This window comes from Corella eumyota, chromosome 2 (genome assembly GCF_963082875.1).
Source record: "Corella eumyota chromosome 2, kaCorEumy4.1, whole genome shotgun sequence".
Taxonomy (NCBI): domain Eukaryota; kingdom Metazoa; phylum Chordata; class Ascidiacea; order Phlebobranchia; family Corellidae; genus Corella; species Corella eumyota.
Window position 1 is genome coordinate 16,221,124 of NC_137491.1, and position 27,002 is coordinate 16,248,125.

A 27,002-nucleotide genomic window follows, 5' to 3' on the forward strand; every position below is an offset into this window, starting at 1 on the left:
AATTTCCAACACATAGACAAGTAGGTTTGCTACTTTCTATAGTGCAAGTGCTGTTGTTTAAGCAACCCAATGATTGGCAAGAAATAGTATCTTAACACAAATTAATGAGAAGTTATATATTTAGTCAATAAAATAAATGTGTAGGCCTATTTATATATATATATAGCAAAAAAAGTTTAAAGGTAAATGTTAATTTTAATAGATAAAAAAAAATAATATAAATTGAACATATATATAATACAATATATAAAAATATAAACAATAAAAAAATCTTAATATTTACAAAACAATAAAAAATCTTAATATTTACATACTTTTTTAAAAATATAAATTACATTTTATAAAAAATATATACCACATTTTACAAATTAAAAGAAGTGTTTATCTTGAATTTAAAAAAAATTTAATTTTAAAATAGGCCTAAACAGTCTTTAATTTATACACATATGACAAGGTTTTGTTTACTAATAAAATAATATCATACTAACATACCACATTGTCTTTGTTGCAGGACAGTACATTTTTGTAAAGATAAAAGATCATTTGTGTTTGACAAAAACATTGTTGACTGTGCAGATATGCATCCAATAAAGAGAGAGGGAATTTGTTCTTGATAAAAAACATTTATAACATTATTAAATGTCCATTATAAAATAAATAATTATTTTTAACAATTAAATATAGCAAATAAAAAATGTTACTAAGTAGTAGGTAACTTAAAATTATAAAATCAATTTTTTAAACAAAATCAACAAAATATATTAAATTTTTGATTTTAAGTTTTACGGTTTAGTTAATATACCTGGTAAATCACCACTATATTCTTCAGTTAAGTTTGAGAAGAAATTTATCAACTGGGTAGTTTCCAGTGACAAATAAACAGTTTCATTTCCAACAATTATACTTCTGTTTTCACCCTTGCAACATAAATTAATGTATTAAAATAAGCTTAGTACTAAAATATAAATTAGAATATTTTGAAAAAACAATAAAAACCCCCAAATCATTATCTTCAGTCTACCCCTAGTAGACCCTATAACCGTTAACCCTAACCCAACAAATGTAAAGCTTAATTAACAAGTACATTTAAAGCAAAAACTGCAAAAATATCTTTCTCTTTTAGAGATGAATTATTTATAAAGTGATATTAATATATAAATGGTAGAAAATGTTCTGATTCAAAAATTAAGTTATTAATGTAAATTATAGTGATTTTACTTGTTCATTAAATTGCACTGTAACTGGATTTAAAGTAAAATTTCCAGAAACAACATATTCTTCTGTGATGTTTAACCCATGAATTGCAAAAATTAAATCTTCATCCAATAATTTTAAAGTAATAATGTCATCAGGTCCAAAATCCTTCAAAAATCAAAAATATTAAGAATGAATGTTCACTAAAACTAAAAATGGAAACTTTTAAAACAAAAATGTCATCATAAACAATATTTCTGTATAAATACTAACAATGTTCCTACAACTTTTTTTAAAAATAATGACAATATTGTTTATGAAAAATTGTGACACAAAAATAAAAAAACTGTCAAATTTTACCTGATGTAAAATATTTCCATTACCATTACATGTTAAAAATGTAAAACTTGTATTCCAACTTTTAAAATCGATAAAATCAGTTGATAAAACAGTTTGATTTAGAAATAAATATTGTTGGTCATCGGCATTTTGTCCATTCACATAATATGATGATAACAGGTAAGTTAGTTGAATAATTTGAAAGATTATAATTCTTCTTAAAAGCATTTTAAAAATTTATAAAATTAATCCTATATTAATATATCTAAATAGACAACATATGATTACATTAACAAAACTGTTATTTAAAAAAAAGAATAAATAAATTTTAATAGCTTATCAAAAGTTTAAAAAATTTCAGTAAATTTTTTTCATGAACTTACAAATACATGTAAACAATAAAAATTTGTCTATTACCGTGTATTTAGAATCAATTTAATGAAAATAATAACCATTTTAATATTAAATTTTATTAAACTTTTTTTAAATTTTACATTACTTAACAAGACAGTTTTTTTCACAGTCAGCAAATTTGTAAAAATACTACATTTAAACAATAACAAATGCATATTAATTTGTCGTACACAATTTTAACCCTTCTTTCTTTTTTTAAAAAAATTAAACTGAATTAATCTCACTATTCTCAATTTTGCAGCTAACCGCGTCAAAAAAATAAGCAAGTGTTAAAAAGTAGGGTTTAGAGAAAAAGTTAAAGTTTGCACACACTTTATAAGATGTTAACTATGTTTAGCAAAAGTTGTAACAAAAACAGGACACAAAGTTAATTTAACTTAAAAGTTAGAAAATATTTTTTTTTAATTTTTTATAATAACATTAGCTATCGATTAGTTTAATTTATATCTGTCTTTAAAAAATTTAAGACTGAAAAGTTAGTAGTTAAAATAGTGCTATTTGTGCAACTTATTGTTTTAGTAAAACCAATTTTAGAGTCTCATAATTTTTATTATCAGTTTGAATATTAAATGTTAGCGAGACTTTGAAGCGGCAATAGCAGCTATGACTGCTGCTCCGACGCCAACAACTAATCCAGCACCTCCGATCAGAGCCATTCCAACTAATCCTTCGCGCTTCATTTTATTCTCCACAAATTCCTTCATCTGTTTGGCTTGGTGGTTTTGTGGTTGTACATGTAATATACCATTGCAACATTCTAACGATTTTTCGTATTCTTTTAACTTAGCATATCCTATTGAAATATAGTAAAGATAATCTCGTTTGGCGTGGTCGTCTTTGTCCTTGTCAAAGAGGCTTTTTAGTCGTTCAATTCCATCCTTCCAGTCGTTTTTGTACGGACTTCTTATCAGGCACCAAGCGTATTCGAATTGCGTGTTTTTTGACACGTCTCCCATTAATTCCTCCTGCTTATACTTGCGCTCGAAGTTCATTAACTCCTCGGTAGAAATCGTATCGTTTAAAACTATATCCATTGTTCCTTATGCTCAGTGTGACTATTTTTACTGTTATTAAATAAAATGCATAGCTTATTTATTAAGTCATGTGAGTATGAATCTTTTTACTTTTATGCAAAATAGATGACAACAACTGGTGAAATGCGGAAGGGACGGCATTTTGGCATATTAATCAGCGGAAAAATCTAAAAAAATGCAATATAATTAATAATTTATGGTACATTATTTAAACAAAAATTTTAATTAAATGGTCACAAATTTTTAAATAGCCAAACAATTTATAACTTTAATCTACTATAGCAAATGTTTTTCATACATTTTTATTTTTAAACAAAAAAATTTAACCATTTCTATGGAGTAATTATGCCGCTAGTTTTTGTTGACATAGCGGGGATTACCCTATTTACACGCACGTTATTCGATTTTTTTGCAAAAATTTCTTGATGACAAAAAACGTAGAACTAAAACCATAATTAAGTTGTAGTTAGGTATGGGGTTAGTATTTAATAATATTTCACTATTGCTAAATATTTTTTTTAACTTTTTTGCAATAATTTGCTATATTTTAAGTCTTGTGCTATAGCAACCAAATAATATATTTAAAAAAAATATTTTTCCTTTTAGAATAGGCTATAGTTTTTTTTATATATTTTTTAACATTGTTTGTAATATGTTACATCTTTTACAACTACGAAAATGCGTGAAATTAAAGCAAAGCTCAAAGTTATTATCAACTGCAATAAGAACTATTGTTAGCGGAAGTTTTACAGAAACAAGACCATTAAATTACATTAATGGAGAAAGAGTTAAATGTATTAATCCAACAGGAGATTTGTATAACGTAGAAGAGCCTGCAACAGGTTGAATTAAACTCAAATTTTATTGTGTAAAAAAAAAATTACTATTTTAAATACAACAACAGGCCAATATATTTTAAAAAAAATAATGCAATCAATTTGAATCTAAAATATATAAAAAAGTAAACAACAAACATTTTTTAGTAAACATTCTTTTACAAGTTTAAGTAGTTTTTTATTAAAACACTTAATTTTCAAGGTAAAACAATATGTGGGATGCAAGAATGTGGCAGAAAAGATGTTGATATAGCAGTTCAATGTGCCAAAAATGCACAAGAAGAGTGGGGAGCAACGGATGGTTTTGTAAGGTCGAAAATACTCAAAGATGCAGCACAACTGATAAAGGTTTTATTGAACTTATTTTAAAGTAAAATAGTTTTACACAAAAAAATTTCTGTTTTTCTGTCAATTAAAAAAATTATGTTTTGTTAAAAAAAATATTTTTTTAACAGCAAAGGCAAGAAGAAATTGCTAGTGTTGAAGTTTTTGATACAGGAAAACCGATTATTGAGGCAAGAGTTGATGTACAAACCTGTATTGACTCCCTGGATTACTATGGAAGTTTAGCTACAACAATTTGTGGTAAGAATAAAAAAAGAATTATGCTACTTCAATAAAATTTATTTACTTAACATGTGTCCAAATTTTAACCAAAATATATAATCTAGGCTAAAAAACTTCATAAAATACTATCATAAGATAAAGTTTGGCTATAAGATTTTTTTAAAACTGTTGAGTTGATTGAAAAAATTACTGGTATTTTAAAAAATTTTAACATTTATTTTTAACCTCAAAATTGATCAGTCATATGTTTTATTTTTAGGCGAACATCACACATTTAGTGATGGAAACTTTGGATACACACGCAGAGAACCACTTGGTGTTGTTGGTGGCATCGGAGCATGGAATTTTCCAATACAGATGGCTGGATGGAAAGCAGCACCATCCTTAGCATGTGGTAATTTTTAAATAAAAATTTTTAACACCAATTACAACCAAACTTTAATAAAGTAAAGGTTATTTATATGGTAACACTTATTTATATGGTAACACTTCACCAATAAATCTGATTTTTTTAGTTAGGTACTGCAATGGTAGTAATTGTTATTTTTGGTACAAGTAGTACAGTTTTATTGGTCTTACATGCTACACATGTTTACCTTAAAGATTTATATTCCTGTAACCAGGTCTATTGACCTACTTAACAACATAATTAAAAGACAAATAAATTTTATATTATTTATGTAGGTAATGCAGTTGTATTTAAACCTTCTCAATTTACCCCACTTACCGCTGTGATGTTGGGTGAGATTATGGAAGAAAGTGGGTTACCGAAAGGATTGTACAACGTAGTGCAAGGGGGTGCAAAGTGTGGGACCTACCTGACTTCTCACCCCGATATATCAGCAGTCACATTTACTGGAAGTGTAGCTTCTGGAATAAAGGTTGCAAATTTAATTTTAATTTCATTTTTAGCCATAAAAGGCAGATTTTTATTAATAAATGTTTAATAAGCTTAATACACTATAGGCTATTAAAAATTTGTTTTCCAAATATATATTAAGCATCCAACACTTAATATTAAGATATGATTTTGGTTCAGCAACCCTTAAGAAAAGTACTTTTATTTTGTTTATAATGCTACTCGTTACCAATGGACTTACAAACATGTTAAACTTTTTAAGATTTAGTATTGTTTATGCCTGTGTGTAAATAAGATAGCACAAACCCAGTTGCTGAAACACTTGTATATATAAACATTTAATTTATTTTTTTTTCAACTAGGTAATGAAGAGTTGTGCAGACGGGATCAAACCAGTTGTGTTAGAATTAGGTGGAAAATCACCAGTTATTGTATTTGATGATTGTGATATTAATAATGCAGTCAATGGTATTATGATGGCCAACTTTCAATCACAAGGACAAGTAAGATAAACCACTTGTAGTTACAAAATTTTTGTGTACTATTTAAGCCACTCTAATATTAGGTAATTAAATATTTACACATCAAATATAGGTTAAGGGTTGACCTGCATAGTGTAGAACCTGTATGGTATTACTTAAATAATCTTAACTGATAGTATTCACATAAATAAAAAGGCTTATTTAATAATAAATATATGTCTAACTGATGGGCCTCTAAAATAAAATAAAACATGTTTGTAGTAAACAGATAAATGATCACTAGCAGATATATATTGTGTCCATATCACAACTTAATTTAATATGTAGCCTGTAGGGCGGTAATTAAACTATTGCACCGGCAGCGTGGTGTAGTGGTAAGAACACTTGCTACACCACATATGAGGTCATAGGTTCAATCCCCACTGATCTCCTGCTGTAGCGCCCTTAAGTAAGGCGCTATAAACGGTATAACCTCCTGCTGAGCCAGCACTTAATCAGCAGTATAATTATAGGGCAATTATAATCTATAATATCCCAAACTGCCACAGGCAATTTGAGACTGGGTTGGAGTAACAGTTGTTACTCTATGTTTAAGTCGCGCATTCGACTTTCCCACATCGAGGATAAATTATATATACAAAAAAAAATAAATAAATGTGACACAGTTTACCTAATACAATGTATATGTAGAAGAAGTAATAAAAATATTAAAATAAATATATCCATTTTGCATTTTCTACTGACATGGTTAATATTTAATCCTTTGCTCTGACTTAACAAAACTATCTTATACCCAAATTTTTTCTTACTTATTTATGTAAAAAACACTACTTTTTTACCTTTAGGTATGTTCAAATGGAACTAGGGTATATATCCATGAGAATATATTCGAAAAAGTTGTGAAAATCTTAATTAACAAAACAAAAGCAATTAAACATGGAGACCCACATTCAGATGACACCCTTATGGGTTCTATGATTAATAAAGAACATGCAAATAGAGTGATGGGCTTTATAGAAAGAGCAAAAAAAGAAGTAAATTAACAACTTTTGGTTTTTACTTTAATAGATTTTTGGGAAAAATAAAATTAAAGGTTGTTTTTAAACAAATTACTTTTTTTATTTGTCTTTACTTACCATACCATATTCAGTTTAAATTTTAAATCATATTTTGATTTTTTATGTTATTTAAAACAGGTATATCTAAGATTTATATTGGTTATATATAATTAGGGTGCTGAAATATTATATGGAGGTGAATTGGTTGAAATAGAAGAGAAACATCTGAAATGTGGAAGTTATGTTACCCCATGTATTATAAGTAAGTTTGTGAACTAAAGTTACGGTTTTATAGTAACTTACTCTTATTTAAAAAAAAATAACTTTTTTAAGTAATGGGTTAAAAAATTAATTTTTTTTATGTATCATTTTAACATGATAAATTAATTTTAACCAAATTGTGCAGCTGTATTTAAACTATTTTAAGTCGCTTTTTTAATTAAGAACATGGTATAGGCCAAACTAAATGCTGTAACAAATTTGTGTGTATAAGTTATGCGAAACGTTATTTTATTAAAACTGATCGATATATTTTAGTTGTTATAATATGATCGCAACTCTTAACTAATATTTGCCCCTGATAATTACCCCCACACCACAAACAGCAGTTTTTTATTTTGCTTGGCTAAAAATTGGACATGTCATATAAAGATTTTTTTTCCAATACTGAACAACGACCAATTTACCTTTTTTATCCAATAACCAGAACCAGGTGACCACATGGAGATCTCCAAAGAAGAAGTCTTCGGATCAGTGATGAATGTTTATTCGTTTTCCAATGAGGAAGAAGTCTTGAAAAGAGCAAATAACACAGATTTCGGTCTCGCATCCGGAGTATTTACAAAGTGAGAATTTTATCCAAATTTTAAAAAAATTACAAAATTTCTGTACACAAGACAGAGAAATATTCTATTATTAAACAAAAGTTATGACCTTTTCAATATTGGTTTTCTTAATATAATAAAACGCAATTACATAACATTGCATTTTTCTATACAAAAACACACAGCTAATAAGAGTATTAAAAAACTATGATAATATAATTGTAGTATAAAACTCGTTTACATATATTGTGTCAAAAACATTTTAAAACTACATTTTTTTACATGATTATATTAGGGTCATGCAGTCATGTTACCAATATTAAATTTCTCTAAAAAACATAACTTCACGAAATTTTCTAAAAATCTTTACACGAACACAATTTCTGTTTAAAATCCTTTAAATAAAGCAACACAAAACAACACTAACATTTTCAGCAAAAACGGTTCCTAATTAATAGTATTTTATTTTTAGGGATTTAAATCGTGCACATAGGTGCGCTGCCAAATTGCAAGCCGGCAATTGCTACATTAATACTTTTAACATGTATCCAATGCAACTACCTTTTGGGGGGTTCAAAAAATCTGGGATAGGCAAGGAAAATGGGGTAGCTCCCATTTCAGAATTTACACAGTTGAAGTCTGTGTATGTAAACACTGGCAAAATGGAAAGTTACTATGCATAAATAAACTGCAGTAAATAGGGTAAAGTGTTATTACTATCTAAATGGCAATCGTAAATGTACAATAATTTCACTGTTCTTCTAATTTCACTGTTACATGTCAAATTTAACAGACAGTCTGTAATTTTTTTGATTCGTTTTTTGTTTTTTTATAATTTTATGCAGCAATTGCCTTTTTTTCAAGTATGTAATCCGTTTCTTTCGTTCGAACCTCTAATAAATTCCCATGTCGGAGTAGCATGGCATTTTTTGCAAGATTTTTCATTAGGCGCCAAATGTTTATTCTCAACAATCGGGGTCCTTACAAGCTTTTTACCTATGATCACCAGATCATACATATCAGACATACATGCTTTCATTTGCTGTGGTTGGCCACCAAATGCAGTTTGTAAACACCAAAGCAGTCTTGTGTATTGTAAATTAAACCTATCATTTAAAGACTTGGCTTCAGAACCCTCTGCATATATATTCGCTGTTGGGTTAGATATAATAGGCCATACTCCGTCAGGATAAAAATCAATTTCATCACCGATAAAACAATAATTATCCTCGATTTTGGTTATGTTACAGACATCAGAACCTAGGTGTAAACACTTGATATTGCTTCCAATTTCTGGTTGATATTTTGTCTTAACAAGTGATCGACCATATACAATTTCAAGAAACTGAACATAATGTGAAATAGTAGGGGATACGTATTGTTTATGTCCGGCATCTGAATTAGTAAAAGCAGAACATGGACTGGCCCCTTCCCCTTCATATACAATCTCAATAACTGCTTCAATGGCTGTTGTTAGATCATAAATAGGGAATATAGGTAAAGGCAAAGACCAGTTTTTAGGCAGTGGATCTCTGATAACGTCTTTCGCAATATAACTTAACTGGGATTTTGACTTAATTAGGTTTTCTTGTTTCCACTGTGATTCAAGAAATCCATTGGAAATTTTTTTAGCAGAAAACATGGCAGGGTTATAGCAATACGAGATGTTAATTTGGTGTGATATGTCTCCAATAAAAATACTACTTTCAATGTTGGTATCGCCATTGCTCAGTGAGTTTATTTTTTCACAAGATTCCAGATAGGTAAGGTGCATGATAAGGTTAGTGTAAAATGATCCAATTGAAGTTATAAGGATATTAGAGGGCTTGATCTTCTGAGCAGCATACTGATTAATTTGTTTCCACATTTTTAATTTTTCGGACTTTTCGGACCAATCTTTTATATTTTCATTTGCAAAACGAACTTTTTTAATCCTAGGGTTAAAGTTATTGATTTTATTCTTGGATGATTTGTTCAAGTGGTGTTGTAATAGGTGTAGTATCTTAGGCCTATTATTTCTGCCTTCAGAATGTAGCAATGACCAAATTTCTGCTATATCATTTAGTTCCTGTAAAAATAAGAAATACTAGTGATTGTGACCTCCCTAATTTTAAACACAAACTAGTTGTATACTGGTTATTATAGTAAAATATTAAACAATAGGTCTTTAAACCAAGATATTTGAACGATAGTGATACCATTATAAAGAAACTTTGCTATTTATAAACTTGTTATCTAGTAATTTAAGCTTACCTAAATAAAAACACTTTTTTTAGACTGTAACATTTATCTTTATACATTAATAAAAATTTAAAAACACATTATAACATAATATTTAATTTTACAGAAACTCTAAAATGTAATGTTTAGATTATTTAAAAATGTTTAACTTTACCTGCTTGTATTCCAATGGTGAGGGTTTTTCAATTTCAACGAAAACTTCTTTTACTAAACCCAGTGTAAGTTTTTGTAGTGGAGCATATATAGTTGGAGCTAAATCAAAATATTCTCCACTTCCTAACAAGGTTGGATAACTTGGAAGATCTTCAAGATTGGTTAAATTTACAACTCCACCCATCTGGCAAAAAAGAAAAAAAAAATGATTGAAATGTTTTAAAGTTATATAGAGTATTGTAACAGTTATAGTGATGTAGATACAAGGATAGAACACCTAATTATTTAACATGAGATCCCTGTTCAATATGTACTTTTTTTGTGTCATAGCATCCTTGTTTTGTGTCATAGCATCCAAGGCACCATCACATTATTAAACACCGCCAAGCCAAAAACTTTTTAACAGGAATGATGAATAATACCTTAAATAGTCAAAGGCAGCTAAAGTATGGGGCGGGGTTACAGTGCCCAACAGTTAGGCAGTGAAGTCAGCCAAACTTAAGAAATAAAATAGTCTATATTTAAAAAAAATCAGTTAAAGACTGAAAAATTACCCAATATTGAGGATGTAAAGAAGGCCTGAAATAAAAAAAACTAAAATGTCTAACATTTAGATTATGTCTTTTATATAATTACCTAATGAAATGTAATATTAAAATATATACACATTAGTGAAAAAAAATTTAGTAAGATAGAAAAATATTTAAATTATTACAGCATTTAATAGATTAGCTGCAAAGGTCATATGCTGCATTTCCTCAGTGTATATCACTTTGAGAATTCTTGCAACATTAAAATTTCTGGATTCTTCTACTTTTAAACTTAGGTAAGCAGTAAAGTAAGGTGGTATGGTTGTTAACTCAACCATAATAGCTTGATGTATCATTCTTTTGATTTTTTGTAACATCTCTGTCATTTCAGTAGCAGAACATTTATCTAAAAAATAAAAATAACTAAAATAGTTACGAAAATTTAATGCAGAATTTTTTTTTGTAACTTTATGTAAATTCATAGTTTATAATTAATTTTAGTGTATTAAATTGGTCCTTTTTTCACATTTTACAATATATAATAAAGCTTTATAACTTTCTGAACCTTTTTTAAATACACAAAACCTGATTTACAGCTTTTAATATTTACCAGTTTTTTCTGCATATTTATCTTCATTTGTAAACTCCATTCCACATGTCATCCAATTCCAGATTAACTTTTGTTTGCTTAGAGAAAGATCCCTAGTTGCAGGCATGTACCTGAAAAAAAAGTAAACAATTAACAAATAGAAAGATATTCTGTACTGAACAATTTTTCTGATAATTTAAATCTGATTGCCCCATTTTATTAAAATTATTTTAAATACGGTATAGAATGAATTATTTCAATATTGTGTAAATCAATTAAATTTTACAATGTTAATAGCAACCCATAACTCTAAAATCTTAAACATTTTATCGAAAAATTTGGATGGCTAAAATTAATAATTTTTTTCATGTAAGTGTCTTCACAGTCTAAACATTGGTTAAATTTGTTACCCTGACCCAGTCTCAAGTTTTTTTTTAGCAAGTTAGGGTTTTTTGACAAAAAAAAATGTTTTTCTTTAATTACTATTTGTATATGTCAAACTTTATTAAGCTAGTAATATATCAAACATTAGCTTTACCTTGAATCAGTAAAATCGGTTTCAAACATTGCAGTTTGGATAAGAATTATTTTTTGTTTAACTTCTTGATATGAATGTAAATCAATAATTCCATATTTCGACATCACAGGATATAAGTTGTAATATTGTAGGAAGATTTCTGCAATAAACGTTTTGGTAAATTTGGTTTAGGAACTGAAATTTAAGTTGCCTAGAATATAATTATAAATTTTTTACAAATAACAATGTTTGATGGTAAATAAATTTATAGGCTTATTTAAAACAATAGCAAAGCAGTAAAATTGTTGATAATAAAAGTTACATTTAAGCAAAGCAGTAGTTTTTTATTAGATAAGTTTTGCTTAAGAAATTAGCTGGGTTAAAAATCTAATAAAGTGACAAAAAGAAGTTTAAAATTAACTTTACATTGATATGGTCAAAAAATGCCAAATTTAAATTCATAATTTCAAACATGCCAAAATAATTAAATATTTAAACTTTATTATACAGTACAAAATTGCATTATCACCAAACCTAATTTAAAATAAAATATTTCCAAAAAATTTTAAAACAATAATTTTACCTTTTACATCCATCCAAGTAGGACAAGTTTTTACATCAACTGCATCAAACAACCTCCAAAATGGAAATTGTGTTGAGAAGTAGTGGTCAGCCTTAAATAAATCTTTTGTTGGGGTCAATGATGTATCACTCTGCAGATATGTGTATGTTTTCTCGCCAAATTTGTACCTAAAAACATTTATTGTTTTACATTATTTTTCAAATGCAAATAACATTTTATGACACATCTTTTGAGATCATATGTGCAGGCTTGTTTTAATTATTTGCATCTTTTACCTTTTCTGTTTTCATTAACAGCCCTATGTAACAAATGAAAACGGTTTAAGTTATATGTCACTTTTTGTGATAATAATTTATTCCCTATTTTGTTTCTCTAGATGAAAGCTGTTTTTGCTGGACAAGTGGAAAGAGCTCCTTCTATGGATGGATGTCTCTTCACTTACGGGATTGGATAATCAGGATCAAGGTAAGGCAAGTTAGCTAGGAAAGGGAGGTAAGGGGTGGGTAAAAATGGGCTAGTTAGGATGGAATAGGGGATTGGATTAGGCAGTGTGGGTAAGAGTGATAGGTGGTGACATTGCATTTAATTTCACTAATTATAGTTAACAAAGCTAAAGTATTGTGTAACGAATTACCATTAAACAAAGTTTGTTTTTTTTGGTTAACTGTGCCCACCTATGGTAATAAGGTAGCCATAAGTTCAAGTAGTTCTTTGTTACATTAGCTCAAATTTGAAAATACTAATTTTTTACCTCAAAATTAGGTGCATTGGGTATAGTTGGCCATCTATATTACAACCCCTAGGAGTTCCGGGACTTTTTACTCCTTTAATCTTAAAGCTCATTAATCCATTTTGGTTGGTTATATAAGTTTTCTTGACCAATGAAATTGCATCTTTCGGATAACCTAAAGTTCTAAAAAATAGTTAAATTTTTAAATAAATAGGATTTAAATTGTATATGATTGTAAAAAATTACTTTTTAACAGGTAATATTTAAAGCCAATTTTATAGGCTACATCTTTATATAATGAAGTTTAGTGTATATAATGTAGTTAGGCTATTTATTGCAGTAAAACGTTAGTTGAAAGTTGGTACTATATTATAACAATTAAAATCCCGATAGTAGGGCAGGCTATTGAGTAGTTAATTTGAAATACACTTTTAAAATTATTTAAGCATAAATACTGCATTTATTATAAAACAATAAAATTTAAAAAATTTAAGACAATTTTGACGTTTACCTATTACAAGAAAAAGAGCCACAATCACTACTTTTATCAATCATTGAAACTGGTATTAAAAATTCCATTTCAGAACCTATCAGTGGTCTTCCAAATTTTGATGCAAATGTAACAACATCAATGCTCTGTCCTACATTTAATCTTCTGACAACTTTGTTAAAAACTCCAATATAAATCCCATGTTTTGGTTCTTTAAGAATTATCCGATAAGAAAAAGCACTAAATAATACATTATATATATTAAACAGGTTAAAAATGTATAGCCAGTTTATATGTATAGGTATCATATTAATTTAGCCCTGATGTTAAGAACCCAGCTTATTTGACTAATTGTAGAAAAACTTGTGTTATATTGAGTAGTTTTTAATTTTACAATGGTGGGTATTGTCATTTAAAAATACACAAGCCATAAAGCCAATCAAAGTTAAATCTTATACCCAGTACATTGATACCCAGTGCTAAAATCACAATTTTAGGCAGTTTATTTATGATCAATTTATTCATACATTTGACTGATAAAGTATAAGTCTTGTGAAAAAAGTTAAATTACAGTCATCATAGAATAAAACAAAATAAAACAATTGGACTAAAATGTGAGCACTTACCCAGAGTTAAAGAATTTAATTTTTCTTATCAAAACTAGCTGATGATTTTTTATAAGATCAAAAGCATAAGTTGGAATGTGAGATAAGTCGACATCAATCACTCCCCCAAATTTTGTATACCAATAACCAGATTGGTCTAAATATTTTAATGATAAATGCTTCTCTAAAATGTAAACTGTTTCCCCTGTAGTAGTTGTTAGAGTATGGTCACAAATGTTGTTGTAGTATAAAAATGGAAATCTAGACAAAGATAAAATTTTTGATTTAAGATTGTACTTTTAAGTATATATAATATAGGCTATTGTATAATATTTAGAATTTTATTTATACATAACATATTAAAAATGCTTGCATGGAGTATTTGTTTAAAGCATTGGGCGTTATCAAATATGGTCATGGGTTTAATTACCACTAATTCTATTTCATAGTGCATTTGCTAAAGGTTCTACTGGTATTTACTTTTAAATAGTAAGCAAACAATATTACAAAGTCACTAATACCAAAAATTGGTTAATGCATATCAGGACCGGGTTGAGGTAACATTGTAACTGTATGTTTAGATTGTTAAGTCGGTTTTACTTTGTCGAGAATCGATATAAATATAAAATGTTGGGTGTTTTTTAAAGTAACAATCTTTATTTTTAACAATAATCTTAATAGAAATCATAAGGTAAATATTAATTTTTTTAACCTGCAGTTTATTTTGATTCCTAACATAACATGATTTGACTTGAAAACACCAACTTCATTTGTGCCAAATACTGTAGAAAGATCTAAGGTGATTGATTTAGGCAGTTGGTTTACAAATAAAGGAGCAGATTTTGTGTCTTTGTTTAATGTAAGGGATCTACCAGAATATACTTCATCAGCATCATCACTAGAAGTAAGGCCTGTACAAAACAAATTAAGTTTTATTATTAATTAGTTTATTATTTAATTCAAACGGTAGTTTTTAATTTTTTTTTTTAATAAAAAAGCAATCATGTGTTTTTCTTAATCTTAGACTTACTAAAACTTTTAAAACTATTTTTAGGAGACTATTTAGCTACACTAAAAAAAGTAACTATTTAAAAATTTTAATTTATTCTGATGTGAAAGGCTGGTTTAAAAGTAGAATTCATGGCAGCTCTAGTATTAACCTTGACTCCTACTATAATACAAAATGTGCAACTATTAGTTACCTACAGTTCCAGAAATTCTACCCTGTTTAGTGAATTGGTTGAAATTGTCCATTACAAATGATATGCTAAGTTGTTTTGCATTATTGAAAATTTTCTTGTAATAATCACTTTGCCATTTAATATTGTCAAGTTTGCTGATTAAAAAAAATCAATTAGTTTTGGCCATATCAGTAAATTTACAACTGCAGATAATTTAAAACATGTATTTGTATTTCACATAAATATAGTACGGAACAAAAGAATTTATTTATATCAAATGCCCAGAACAAAAATATCATAAAGGTCATTTGTAAAATAGAAAAATAAGTGTTAAAAATTAAGCCTTTCCAAAAAAAATGCCATTTATTTTGGCTGTGAAGTCGACCTTTTTAAACAAGAATATATGTATATACATCAAATATGCTAACCTAATAACAACATTAAATAAGGTAAAACAACATAGTTAAATTTTCGAAGTATATATATATAAATATATCTTACTACACTACTTCTTCATATTGCTTTAATTATATTACCTCTTCATGCGGGCAAGATTTCCAACCGAGTACCCCTTGTCTAAATTTTTGATATTAAATCTTGTTACATCTTGTTGACCAGCTGCAGATCTAAAATCAGCAGTTAATATTCCAGGAATTTTAATTTTAAGACCCCAAATTTCAACCATTACTTGCCAGTCTGGATCTAAGGTTGTTACTTGGGCTACTTTCGTTTCTATAAAAAACAAACAGTCTATTTTTAATTAAAGTGGGGCATTGTAGATGATATTAACATTTTTCGAGCCAAAAATGAAGCAGTAGTTGATAATTAAACAAAATAAATAATATATAGGTCAATAATATTCAACAATAATTGTAAAGACAGCCCAAGATAATAATGTTTTGGATAAAAGTCATTTTTCTCCTATCTAGAATAAAAAGGTATAAAAAGGTGTAAGAGAAGTGGCAATATTAACTCCTTAATTATGATTTAACATAATTAACACTAAATCGCAAAACATAAATTACCTTGGAATTTTAGCCCAACAATGTCAGCATCAGTTGAACAATTGTTAAATGAAAAGCAGAAAGAAGTTATGGTTGTGGAATCAAAATAAAAATGACCTGTTCCATCAGGATTCCAATTTCTACCAGATGGTTTGTATTTTGTAAAATGACCATCCTTAATATAAAAGAAAAAGGGTTAAACAAGATAGACTAAAAAAAATAATTTTTACAAATAATAATAGATAGTTTTTATTTACCACTTTTTGGAGATCGATTTGGTTTTTACTTTGGCTTAAATTAGGTTTAAACTTGTTGTTATAATTACACCGATCATTATTCACAGTGCTTGAATCCATCACAAAATTTCCACCAAAATGCAACCTTGGGCATGATAAATAACCTAAAATTAAAAACCTAATTTGAATAATAACTAAAATTTTCTGTAGCAGTTAAATAGATAGTACAGCAGCGTGGTGAAGTGGTAAGAACACTTGCTACACCACACATGAGGTCGTTGGTTCAATCCCCATTGATCTCATGCTGTAGCGCCCTTGAGTAAGGCGCTATAAATGGTTTAAACTCCTGCTGAGCCAGCACTTAATCAGCAGTACAATTACTGGGCAATTATAATCTATATAATATCCCAAACTGCTACAGGCAACTCAAGACTGGTGATCGGAGTAACTGATGTTACTCTATGTTTAAGTCGCACATTCGACTTTCCCACATCGAGGATAAAGATACATACAAAAAAAAAAATATATAACTAGTATAAAATTTATTACAATTTAGCATCATATTGTAAAAATATATATATTTTGTTTTGAATTATTTTAAAACTATAGTTGATTTACTAATATTTGTGAAATATATTTGCACAATGGGTTAATAATCTAAATTGGTAATAAAACAAATAAATTTTAGTAATTTAAACTAGAAAATACCTAAATAGTACAAAAATATTAAACAAAATTTAATTCAAATTAAAAACAATATGTTAAAATATAATCCTAATCAATAACACCAAAAGACTTACTTGGACAGACTATTTCATGACATGGTCTTGACACTTTTTTGCATTCACTTTCTACCATACAGATATGCTGTCTATACTGCTTTCCATGTCCACAACTTACACTACAAGGTGACCAACTACTCCAATAACTTTGACCATGAACCCCTAAAACGAAGTCTTTTTTAAAACACTTATTCCAATATAGTTTATAACATTTAAACTTACCTTTTAATACTACGCTAAGTGTTAAAATTAGAAGCCTTGCATTGCAAATCATTTTTTTTTAGCAGAAAAGTTATATGTAATTAACAACAATACACTAATATTTTTTGAAGTAATAGTTTCCGTAAAAATTAAACTAAAAAAGTAAATTTTAAAAGAGCAATATTAAATAGAACATCCTCTTCTAAAATAGATGTATAGAAATAACTTTTTTTACATAATTAAAATAATCTATTTCTCAGAAAATAAAAGGAAAAAGAGCTTTCAATTAAACTATCAATAATTTTATATTTAAAAATAAATAAAATAGTCTACAAAATGGTAATGAAACTAATTTATTAAAAACAGTTGTTGAAATAAAATAAATCACTAGTTTTATTATAATTTTTTACACTTTAACAGTAAAAGTGGACGATAAAAAATACAAACAACAGTAAAAAATTAAAAAACAAACTTGACATACAACATAAAAAAACACACATAAAATTTCATGATTGGAAGAAGTGTAAAACAATTAAGTTTATAAAATTATAATATTTTTTTATATAGCATTACATTTGTGTTCTATACGATATTAAACTATATAAACTGTTTTTTGATCATATGCAATTTTACAAGCACCAGCATTAAGACACAGTGATTGTTAGTTTAAATATACCCGAAATAAGATTATGATATGATGTGTTTTTGTACAAAGAATCTCTGTTTCAAAATGTCTATGTTGATTAAGCTATAAAGTCAGCAGGCATACAATTAACTTTACAATAAAACTACATTCAATTTACAATACAAGCTGTACTATTAAAAAATATGCATGTTGCATAAAAATTATAATTGTTAAGGTCCAAGTAATAACAGTTGTTCAAATACAATCAATTTATTTTTTTTAATATTTCAAAATAACCAAGACAAAAGGAAGACTAAATAACCCTATTGTAAAGTTTATCGTAAAGGATCAATTTTTAAACCAAAGTGCATAGGTTAACAGATATCCTATATAAATAATATAAAACAAGTACATAGATTGTTTTTTAAAACCCAATACCGCCATTTGCAACAATTTGTTTGTTATTTAATTTCGAGTTTTGCAAAAATTGTAACAAAACACCAAAACGTTTTCTGGTTAGGATTAAAATGTCGTCAGCCATTTGTTGAGTGTTGGTGTAACGTATTTGATCAAAACTAAACAAAGCTTGAAGAAAACTAATAATTTCTTGCTAAAAATATAATAAAAAATAAAAACATAAGTCTTATATCAAAATAGGTGTTATACAACGCCAAAAAAATAACATGAAGTAAGCATTTTAAAAATATGTTTTACCTTGAAGCGTGTGCATATTTCTTTTAATCTTCCATCATCGCCTAAAAAACCCCAAGCTAACACTGGAGATATATGTTCTGATACACTGTACAAATGACCCACAAATCCATTTGGCTCAGCAAGTCGACCTTTTTTAGCTTTTAATACACCCCACACTGCTGCAGTAAGGGCCTAAAGGAAATAAAGTTCAATTAGGTTTAGAAATAGCTTGCCACAAGTGCTTAGATGTATAAATTATTCTGAAGCAAGACCCAGTTGTTTTTTTAAAATATAATTATAATAATTAGCAATAGCACAAATGTTGTTAGGTATGATTGTTATATATTATATATTAAATTAAATGACTTTCTTACTTAACCTAATCACAAAAGCATTTGTAATTATTTGTAAATTTAAATTAGAAAAAAATTCACATTTTATGTATTTATCCATAAGGTATTGATTGTTTTAGTTTTTTTTTTTCATTTTTTATTTATGCAGGTTGTAATAATAATAATACAAACTAGTTTATTGATTTTTTAGATTTTTAAAAAACATTCACTTATTGATTTTTAAATTTAATTTTACAAACAGACGGTTAACTAAATTACACTGATTATTTTATATGTGGTTTTAAACCAACATCAAGAGTTTTTCAAACCAACAATAATGTATTAACTCAAAATTTAAATTTAAATTGTTTCTAAAGCATTTTTTTTTATTAAAAATTTTCAATATCAACTTACAGATTCTTTTAACGATGAAGCCAGCCACCTGTTATTCATAATTGAAACCACAGGACCAGGTGGATGTTCAAGGTCTTCAAATGCATCCATGATTAAAAAATCAAGAACTATATCATAAAACGTCATTTTAACAACCTGTTTAAGTAAGAACATTTAATTTTTTATGATTTTATGAAACATTAAAGTGTTATGATTTTATGAAACATTAAAGCATTAAAATAAATAAATTTTAAACAAAAATCACATTTCAATTCCTTTACATGTTTAATCATAATTAACTTTATAGTTTATTTATACAAAGATTATTAATTTAGTTTTGTACTTGTTTACAAATGAACTAATAAAATAAAAGTAAATTTACAATTATTTCTTAATATTAAATTTTAGTTCACCTTTCTTCCTTTTAATTCATTTTCAATTTGGTTCCAGTTCTCCACATCATTAATATAATCAATCATGCTTGAAAAGGAATCTTGAAAGTCATCAAGGCCACGCTCTGCTGCACACAATATACATTCTATCATAGACCGACCAGTTTCAATTAACCAATTACGGACGGAGATATCTTGCAACATAACCTAAAAAAAAATTGTAAAATTGGAATGTATTTAAAAATAAATTATCTATTTTTCCAAATATGTACCCTTTTTAAAATTTTAAAAATAATCAACAAATACCATTTATAAAATAACTAAACTTATAAATTAGGGTCAAACAATAGCAACTATTTTTTTTAATTTAAGAAAAGATAATAAAATTATAATTTTTAAGATATGTAATAAGTATACACTAAATAAAGCTTAGCGTGCAGTATATATTTGCCAAATTTTAAGGACTTCTAAATATGAAACAATGCTGTTATGATGCATTGGTAAACTACCACAGGCAAATATTAGTTGCAAGTTGGGACCATAATGATTTAAAATGCAGCCAGTAAGTAATTTACAATTGGTAAATAATAGGCACACTTACATCAACACCTTGTCTAACACAATGCAACTTTGCCAGAAATTCCTCATCAGAGAAACAATCAAGTAAATCAGATCTAAGAAAATTTGTTTTTAATAAAATAAAAGCATTGTATTTTAGTATAAGGTTGTAAAAACTGTGAAAATTTATTACCACAGGTAAAAAAAACAGGCAAAATGTAACAAAAGTTTAGTTGGCTAAATAAATAATTACCGATTAGTTCTGCAGGTAATATCCCCTCTGTCTACTGCCTCTAGTGCTTCCTCGTACATAAATAATCTTCTATTTGGCTGGGAGTCTATAGACCTTGTATCCCAAGACTAAAAAAGATAAAAATGTGTAAAAAAAATTAATAACCCATTTTTTTTAAAACAAAATAAAAATTTTGAAATTTTAATTCTATAATATTTATTTTCAATTGCACTTCAACAAAAAATTGGTAGTTTATTTTTCAATTTATAATGTTTATTCGATCTTACTTCTCTAGCTGATACGAAAGAGTCGTTTGATTCAGAATCAGCATCAGAATGCCGAGTGTCGTTAAACCCAGTCAAAGTCATATCAGTATCTCCTATACAAATAAAACACATTTAAACATTAGAATATTTATTTATGATTAAATCTTTTTATAAATGTTAGCTAAACTAAGAATATAAGAAATTGTTTTTTTTTGTGATACAAGTTGGTTTAATTTTGTTTAAAAATTTATAAACATAAAAAAAAACATTTATTTCAAAATTAATAACCCAAGAAAAAAATATTTGTGTATTATGAATAAATGAAAAAAATCATAGGCTATAATAATTATTTACAAACTATACAATTATAAACAATGGAATATTAACATTTTACATACCACTGTCACTGTCATCATACAAAACTAAATCAAAAACATCTTGTAATTTTTTGGCATGTTCGACGATGGATTGTAACTGTTCATCAAATGATGTTTCCGTTCCATCCTAAATTTTAAAATACAATTTAAATATTTTATTTTCTTACGGGTAAAATGAAAATGTGAATTTTAAATTGTAAAGCTATTAAAAATTTTTTTTTTTTAGTAAGTATTAATATGCTGTCCTGTTATAATAATATGAGGTTATTAACAAAACGTAAATTTAAAAAAAATAACACAATTTAAAAATTCCATTGGAATGTTAGGGTTGGCATTTTCATATTACTTAAACAAACTATAATCTAAAAAAAATAATTTTAGGTTAATTTTACCTGGGGAATGAATAAGGTTGTGTCTGTATCATCTAAGTGACTTTCAGATTGAGAATAATTATTATTGTTCAACTTCTTATGTGTAATAGGTTCAGAAAATGATGAAGATCTTCCAATTACAGCATCTCGTGGTGAAGTTTTGTAACTTCAAAAATAAAAGCAATTTTGGTGGGGTTTTAACAGAAAAAAAAATATAAACTAAAATAATTTTCTATAAATTTTTGTGCAACAAACCTTTTATAAAAATATTATAAACAAGTTTTTAAAAACAAAAAACTATTTTTTGTTTTGCTATAAATAAAATTAGTCATACTATTCTTTTTTAAATTTTCAAATTAAAATAGCTACGTGACACATATCAGCTTATAACATTTGCTTCCTGTTTATATAAAAAAATATAATTGCTGTTAATAAATATCAGCACAAAAAAACAAAAGCATACTTGAATGAAAAACTTCTAATTCTGTCATCCCTTAACATTCTTCCTTTTTGGGAATAAAATTGAAGTTTTTGGCAAGTTGACATAACTGGTAAACTGTGGTTTACATCAGTTCTGCAAAAACAGTTTAAATTTTACAGGGTGTTGTTAATGTTAATGGTAAGACTAAAAAATGTTCTGTCTTGAGACATATCATAATTTGATATTATCTATTTGCCAGACTAGATACTTAAGACCAGATAAAGACCAGATAAAAACCAGATATTCAAAACAGCTAACCACTTAGTTTTAAAAATTAGCCAGTGTTCATAAAAAATCTAAATGTTTTACAAACCTTTCTTTGGGGTTATTTTGCAATAAACAAGTTGCTTGGTCCCATTGTTTAAATGCATTTTCAAAAGAATCAATTCCTGAAAAAAATTCAAAAGTTTATCTATGTGGTAACAGAAGATAGACTACCAAAAATAAAACTTAATACAAAAGCATTTATATTTCCTTTTTTTGTATCATATTTTTTTGTCCTTGATGTGTAAAGGTCATCCTTATAGCAAAAACAAAGGGTAATAATAGTAACTCTATCCAAGCCTTGTGTTTGCCTAATAGTTAATTCGCTGACTAATTTTGTCTTAGCAGAATATCTTACCATTTAAAACGTCTTAGCAGGGGTGCTTTAGCATAAAAGCAGTAGCAATCAAACCAAGGACCTCATGTAGTAAAACCAAATGATTTAATATTAAAAAAATTACCATTTTGATAAAGTTTTTCGATTTCTTTTAAATCTTTTTTATCAGTTGGAAAATGTCGACTTAAGTCTAAACTGCTTACTGTTGAACTTGCAACACTTGTTGATGTTGAAGTGTTTCTTCTTCTTCTGCGCCTGCGACGTCTGTATGCTGTTACACTACTGGGTGCTAAAAATCAATAGTTTATGTTTCAAAATAAACTTAGAATGGGACAGTTTTGTAAAGTAGTTTTTAATTATATGCAATTTGTTATGGCATTTAAATTTTTTTTGATAAAATTGTCTCATAATGCTATAACCTACTTTCAATTTTTAACAATATTAAACTTTATATAACCCATTTAAAATCAATATATCAATGCCTGTTAACTAGTAATTAGTCCGAATTAGTTTTTCAACTGTTAATTGGTTCTTAAAAAAGGTTTAGCACTAAAATTGGCCTATATCCTGTTACCATAAAATATAGGTTATTTAATGGAATAGTCAAAATTGTATAAAGCTAACATCAACAACTTATAAACATACATGAGTTTGCAGTTGAAGTATAATTTCTTAGTTTTCTATGTTGCTTGGAATTTCCAACAAATGATGTATCACTTGCATCTTCTTTTGGACAATTCTTTTGTCGCTTTCTGTGAAATATTTAAATTTGGTAAAAAATATTTTGAAACACACATGTTGATTATTAAAGACCCCGAGTTCAATTTTGAATGATCATATTGTTTGATTATTACAAGCACCTTACTTTAGGGCATTTTGGCGAAGAGGTAGGAATCGAACCCAAAACCTTATGTAGAAAGCCAATACAATACCCACTTACACCAGGTCACCAATAAAAGTATACTACGACACCACTTTACTTAAGATTTAAGAATGCTACACCATAAACATTAAAAACAGTTAAACTCAAAGAGATTTAAAGTAAAAATATTTAAAAAGTTACCTTCGGAAATAAATTGCTGAAACGATTAAAGCAAATACTCCGCTCACTGAGGCAGCTACAACTATTGATTTCTTGACCGGCAAATTTTTCGGTTGTGGAAGTTTTAAAGCAATTTCTTCAACAACGTTGCTCAAAGGCTCCCAGCTCATCTTTAATTTGTTTATATTACGTTAAAACAAAACACAACAACCTAACCTTAACCAATTGATTATTTAGAATAAAGCGTGATAAAATCCCCTGCAAGCGATTGTAACAAAAGTCAGAGTTTCCAGTTAATTTTCAAATGCAAACAAATAAAATTTACAAAAACTATAAACTTTTTTTTTATAACGTTAAACGCTCTAAAATAACAAAATATATACTAACTTATAAAAATTATAACAATTTGTTGTAATAACATAATTTTAATATTCTTAAATCTTATTCAGAAATATTGTTTGTTTACATTAAAAAGGCACGTGTTAGTTACGTAATTTCCGAAGATTGTTTACAATTAATCTTCTTACAAAGGTTTATAATAGCTTTTAAATTTTAAACAATTTATATACGGCGCGGTGTTGATACACTAAATGACTAATTGCTTTAAAAATTACTATAACCGTTTTATGAGTCTATAAGCTTTGAGATTTTTTACTAGAAGACATAGTTACAAATTCTGCGTAGTAATTATTAATTTAAATTAATATGAACGAAGACCCAGTTAAAAGTTGTCCACCTATTACGACAGCCAATACGGTTACTATTCACTCCGGAAATATTATATACAAAGTTTTAAAAACTTCCCAAGAGGTAGGGTAATAGTAATAGTATTTTAATAAATGATAGTATTTAAATTAATATAGTAAAGCAAAGTGTTTTTTAAACCACTACACCAAGCTAGTAATACTGATATAAATGCCTATTTTTTTGTTGTTTAGATATGTGCTTCATTTTGCAAAACTGCAGAAGAATGGATGAAAAATAAAATCACTTTGGTAAAACCTTTTTATAGTTTACTATAACATTTTCTTAGATTTTATGTAATATTTGTTTTTTGCTTCGTTTTGATTTAAAATTCCTTTTTAAATTTTTTAAGGATGAAAATGATGACATGTTTATTTCAAACGAGAACATTGCGAACAATCTTGAAAACCGAAAAGATTTGCGAATATCTGTTAAAATATTTTTGTTTGAATTAAACCCAGACATTTTAGAAATCGCCGTTAACAGATGTAACAAAATAAAACTCATCTTAAATTATTTTAAATTGGAAAACTAACCAAACTTAAACTAAATTTGTGTACGGAATAAATTATTTAAACTTATATTGGCTTATAAATTAAACCTAATTGTTGGGTATGGTGTAAAGTGCCTTTGTATTGACCCTTATTTGTTAATGCAACTTTTTTATGTTTAGGTATAAAAACATTAGGTTGTGACTATTTGGATGTGGTTCTACTTTCTATTAATCATCCTGTTGCAAATCGAGATGGGCAATACCACAACATTAAGTTTAATGATATAAAGGTCTATAATTATTTCACAAAATACCCTTTTCATTTTAAGATATTTATAAATGGATATTTATTAGTCAAATTTTTTGTCTAAACCAATCCTTAATTGATGTTTTATTTAAAATGTTATTTTCTCATTTATCTTCAAGGTTTTAACCTCAGTATTTATTTTAAAAGGATGTCTGGTTAAAATTAGAGGAAATGGTAGAAAACAAACAAATAAACGAGATTGGTGTTTCTGATTTAGATTCTGAAAGTTTAAAAGAACTTTACCATCATGCCAAGGTATTTGTTATATTTAAAAAAAATTCTGAAACACATTTTGTAAATCCTTTAATGCAACTAACTGGTTGACTGCTCAACTAGAAAATTACTTTATTCTAAACAGATAAAGGATATAGAAAATATGCAATTATTTTGATTTTTGAGTTATATATAAATACACATCATTTTCGAAGATCCGTTTGTGAATATTATAGCGATACGTTTGTTTTTATAGATTAAACCAGTTACCAACCAGATTAACTTAACTGACTGCTGTACTGTTCCAAAAGACTTGCTCCAATTTGCAGAACTAAACAACATTAACCTGTTTACACATAACGACCCAAAGGGTAAATGAACTAATTATCTTATGTCTATTTATCATGCAATAAAGTTTTTTTTAAATTTATTTATTTTTAATTTTATTTTACAGACATAATACCACATGAAATGGCTCAATCTATTTTATCGTGTGCCAACTATACCCACCCAGGGGCCTGGAAAATACAATATTTGGCAAAGTAAGTGTGTTTTATATTTTTTTTATTTTCAATGTGAAAAAGCAAAACTCATAGCCCGAACATAGATTAAAAGTTTATTACCTAGAGCCAACCTTAGGTTAACTTTGTCAGTTTTGCAGATAATTGATAATATTGTCGAATAATTACAAGTTTACCATTTGTACAAATATATATAGTATTGCTAACAAAATTAAAATTTAGATATACCAGTGTCCTCAAATTAAGAGAAATTGTCAAGTCAAAAGGATATATCTTAAACCTTAAATAATAAAATATGAAATTGCATGTTGTACTATATTTCATTAGTAAAAAAGTGTTACATTTTCAGTGCAGTGTATACAGCAATATATACTAACATATCCAAGCAATAATTTTAAATGGTTTATTACTATCTAGTTATGCTGCTTTTATTTTTAATAGTATATTAACATTTTAAAGTGGTGCATTAATTAGTATTTACGCGATGTTAATAAATAAAAAGCAAAAATAGTTGTTTGTTAATGACTAAGTTTGTTTAAAAGTATAATGATTACTTAAATTATGTCAAGGATATGACAAACATATTTTAATAATATGTAAATGTCGTAAGAGATTCTTACTTATAAAATATTATATTTTATTTATTATAAGCACAACTTGTAAGAAGGCTTCGTAGATTAGCCTTTTGTATTACTAATACCCCACAAAGTTCTGGGTTTGATTTTTACTTTTTTTATATTGCTATATCTCTAAGTTTATGTTTATTGTACTGTTTGACTCTTACTCCTTTTATTTTGGAACAACCTTTTGATCATAAAGGTTTTTTAAATGACAGGAAAAATATTTTAAGTCGAAATTATCCAAAACTGAAAACGGTACTTAAAAGTTATCCCACATAACAAAATATACTCT

At 27.2% G+C, this 27,002-nt stretch overlaps 5 protein-coding genes across 5 annotated transcripts; 2 read left to right on the forward strand and 3 right to left on the reverse strand.

The window, feature by feature from the left end:
* Positions 1–1,822: 1,822 nt before the first annotated feature.
* On the reverse strand, positions 1,823–3,082 carry LOC145742101 (mitochondrial fission 1 protein-like). The gene has a single exon (XM_082559861.1). The coding sequence runs from the start codon at positions 2,979–2,981 to the stop codon at positions 2,520–2,522; it is 462 nt and encodes a 153-aa protein (XP_082415987.1). The 5' UTR covers positions 2,982–3,082; the 3' UTR covers positions 1,823–2,519.
* A 541-nt stretch (positions 3,083–3,623) lies between these two features.
* LOC145742874 (4-trimethylaminobutyraldehyde dehydrogenase-like) lies at positions 3,624–8,363 on the forward strand. The gene is made up of 10 exons (XM_082560706.1): positions 3,624–3,823; positions 4,020–4,165; positions 4,273–4,402; positions 4,644–4,778; positions 5,069–5,265; positions 5,606–5,746; positions 6,571–6,759; positions 6,958–7,045; positions 7,490–7,628; positions 8,080–8,363. The coding sequence occupies exons 1-10, from the start codon at positions 3,634–3,636 to the stop codon at positions 8,288–8,290; spliced, it is 1,566 nt and encodes a 521-aa protein (XP_082416832.1). The 5' UTR covers positions 3,624–3,633; the 3' UTR covers positions 8,291–8,363.
* A 103-nt stretch (positions 8,364–8,466) lies between these two features.
* Positions 8,467–17,391, reverse strand: LOC145742523 (uncharacterized). The gene is made up of 15 exons (XM_082560297.1): positions 17,267–17,391; positions 16,488–16,630; positions 16,252–16,405; positions 15,763–15,958; positions 15,248–15,381; positions 14,758–14,956; positions 14,067–14,306; positions 13,462–13,680; positions 12,972–13,133; positions 12,221–12,387; positions 11,659–11,797; positions 11,142–11,251; positions 10,717–10,937; positions 10,003–10,185; positions 8,467–9,675 (listed from the first exon to the last, which is right to left on the reverse strand). The coding sequence occupies exons 1-15, from the start codon at positions 17,322–17,324 to the stop codon at positions 8,467–8,469; spliced, it is 3,534 nt and encodes a 1,177-aa protein (XP_082416423.1). The 5' UTR covers positions 17,325–17,391.
* Positions 17,392–17,833: 442 nt separating this feature from the next.
* On the reverse strand, positions 17,834–24,029 carry LOC145742843 (mitoguardin 2-like). Its single transcript, XM_082560665.1, has 14 exons — positions 23,834–24,029; positions 23,416–23,522; positions 22,895–23,059; positions 22,483–22,558; positions 22,152–22,262; positions 21,710–21,854; positions 21,339–21,444; positions 20,962–21,053; positions 20,696–20,802; positions 20,486–20,558; positions 19,906–20,091; positions 19,514–19,648; positions 18,789–18,959; positions 17,834–18,684 (listed from the first exon to the last, which is right to left on the reverse strand). Exons 1-14 carry the CDS (start codon positions 23,980–23,982, stop codon positions 18,499–18,501), a joined length of 1,809 nt encoding a protein of 602 aa, XP_082416791.1. The 5' UTR covers positions 23,983–24,029; the 3' UTR covers positions 17,834–18,498.
* A 330-nt stretch (positions 24,030–24,359) lies between these two features.
* Positions 24,360–26,600, forward strand: LOC145743355 (glutamate--cysteine ligase regulatory subunit-like). The gene is made up of 8 exons (XM_082561296.1): positions 24,360–24,622; positions 24,751–24,807; positions 24,909–25,044; positions 25,230–25,339; positions 25,504–25,611; positions 25,826–25,940; positions 26,024–26,111; positions 26,313–26,600. Exons 1-8 carry the CDS (start codon positions 24,518–24,520, stop codon positions 26,377–26,379), a joined length of 786 nt encoding a protein of 261 aa, XP_082417422.1. The 5' UTR covers positions 24,360–24,517; the 3' UTR covers positions 26,380–26,600.
* The last annotated feature ends 402 nt before the right edge of the window (positions 26,601–27,002 follow it).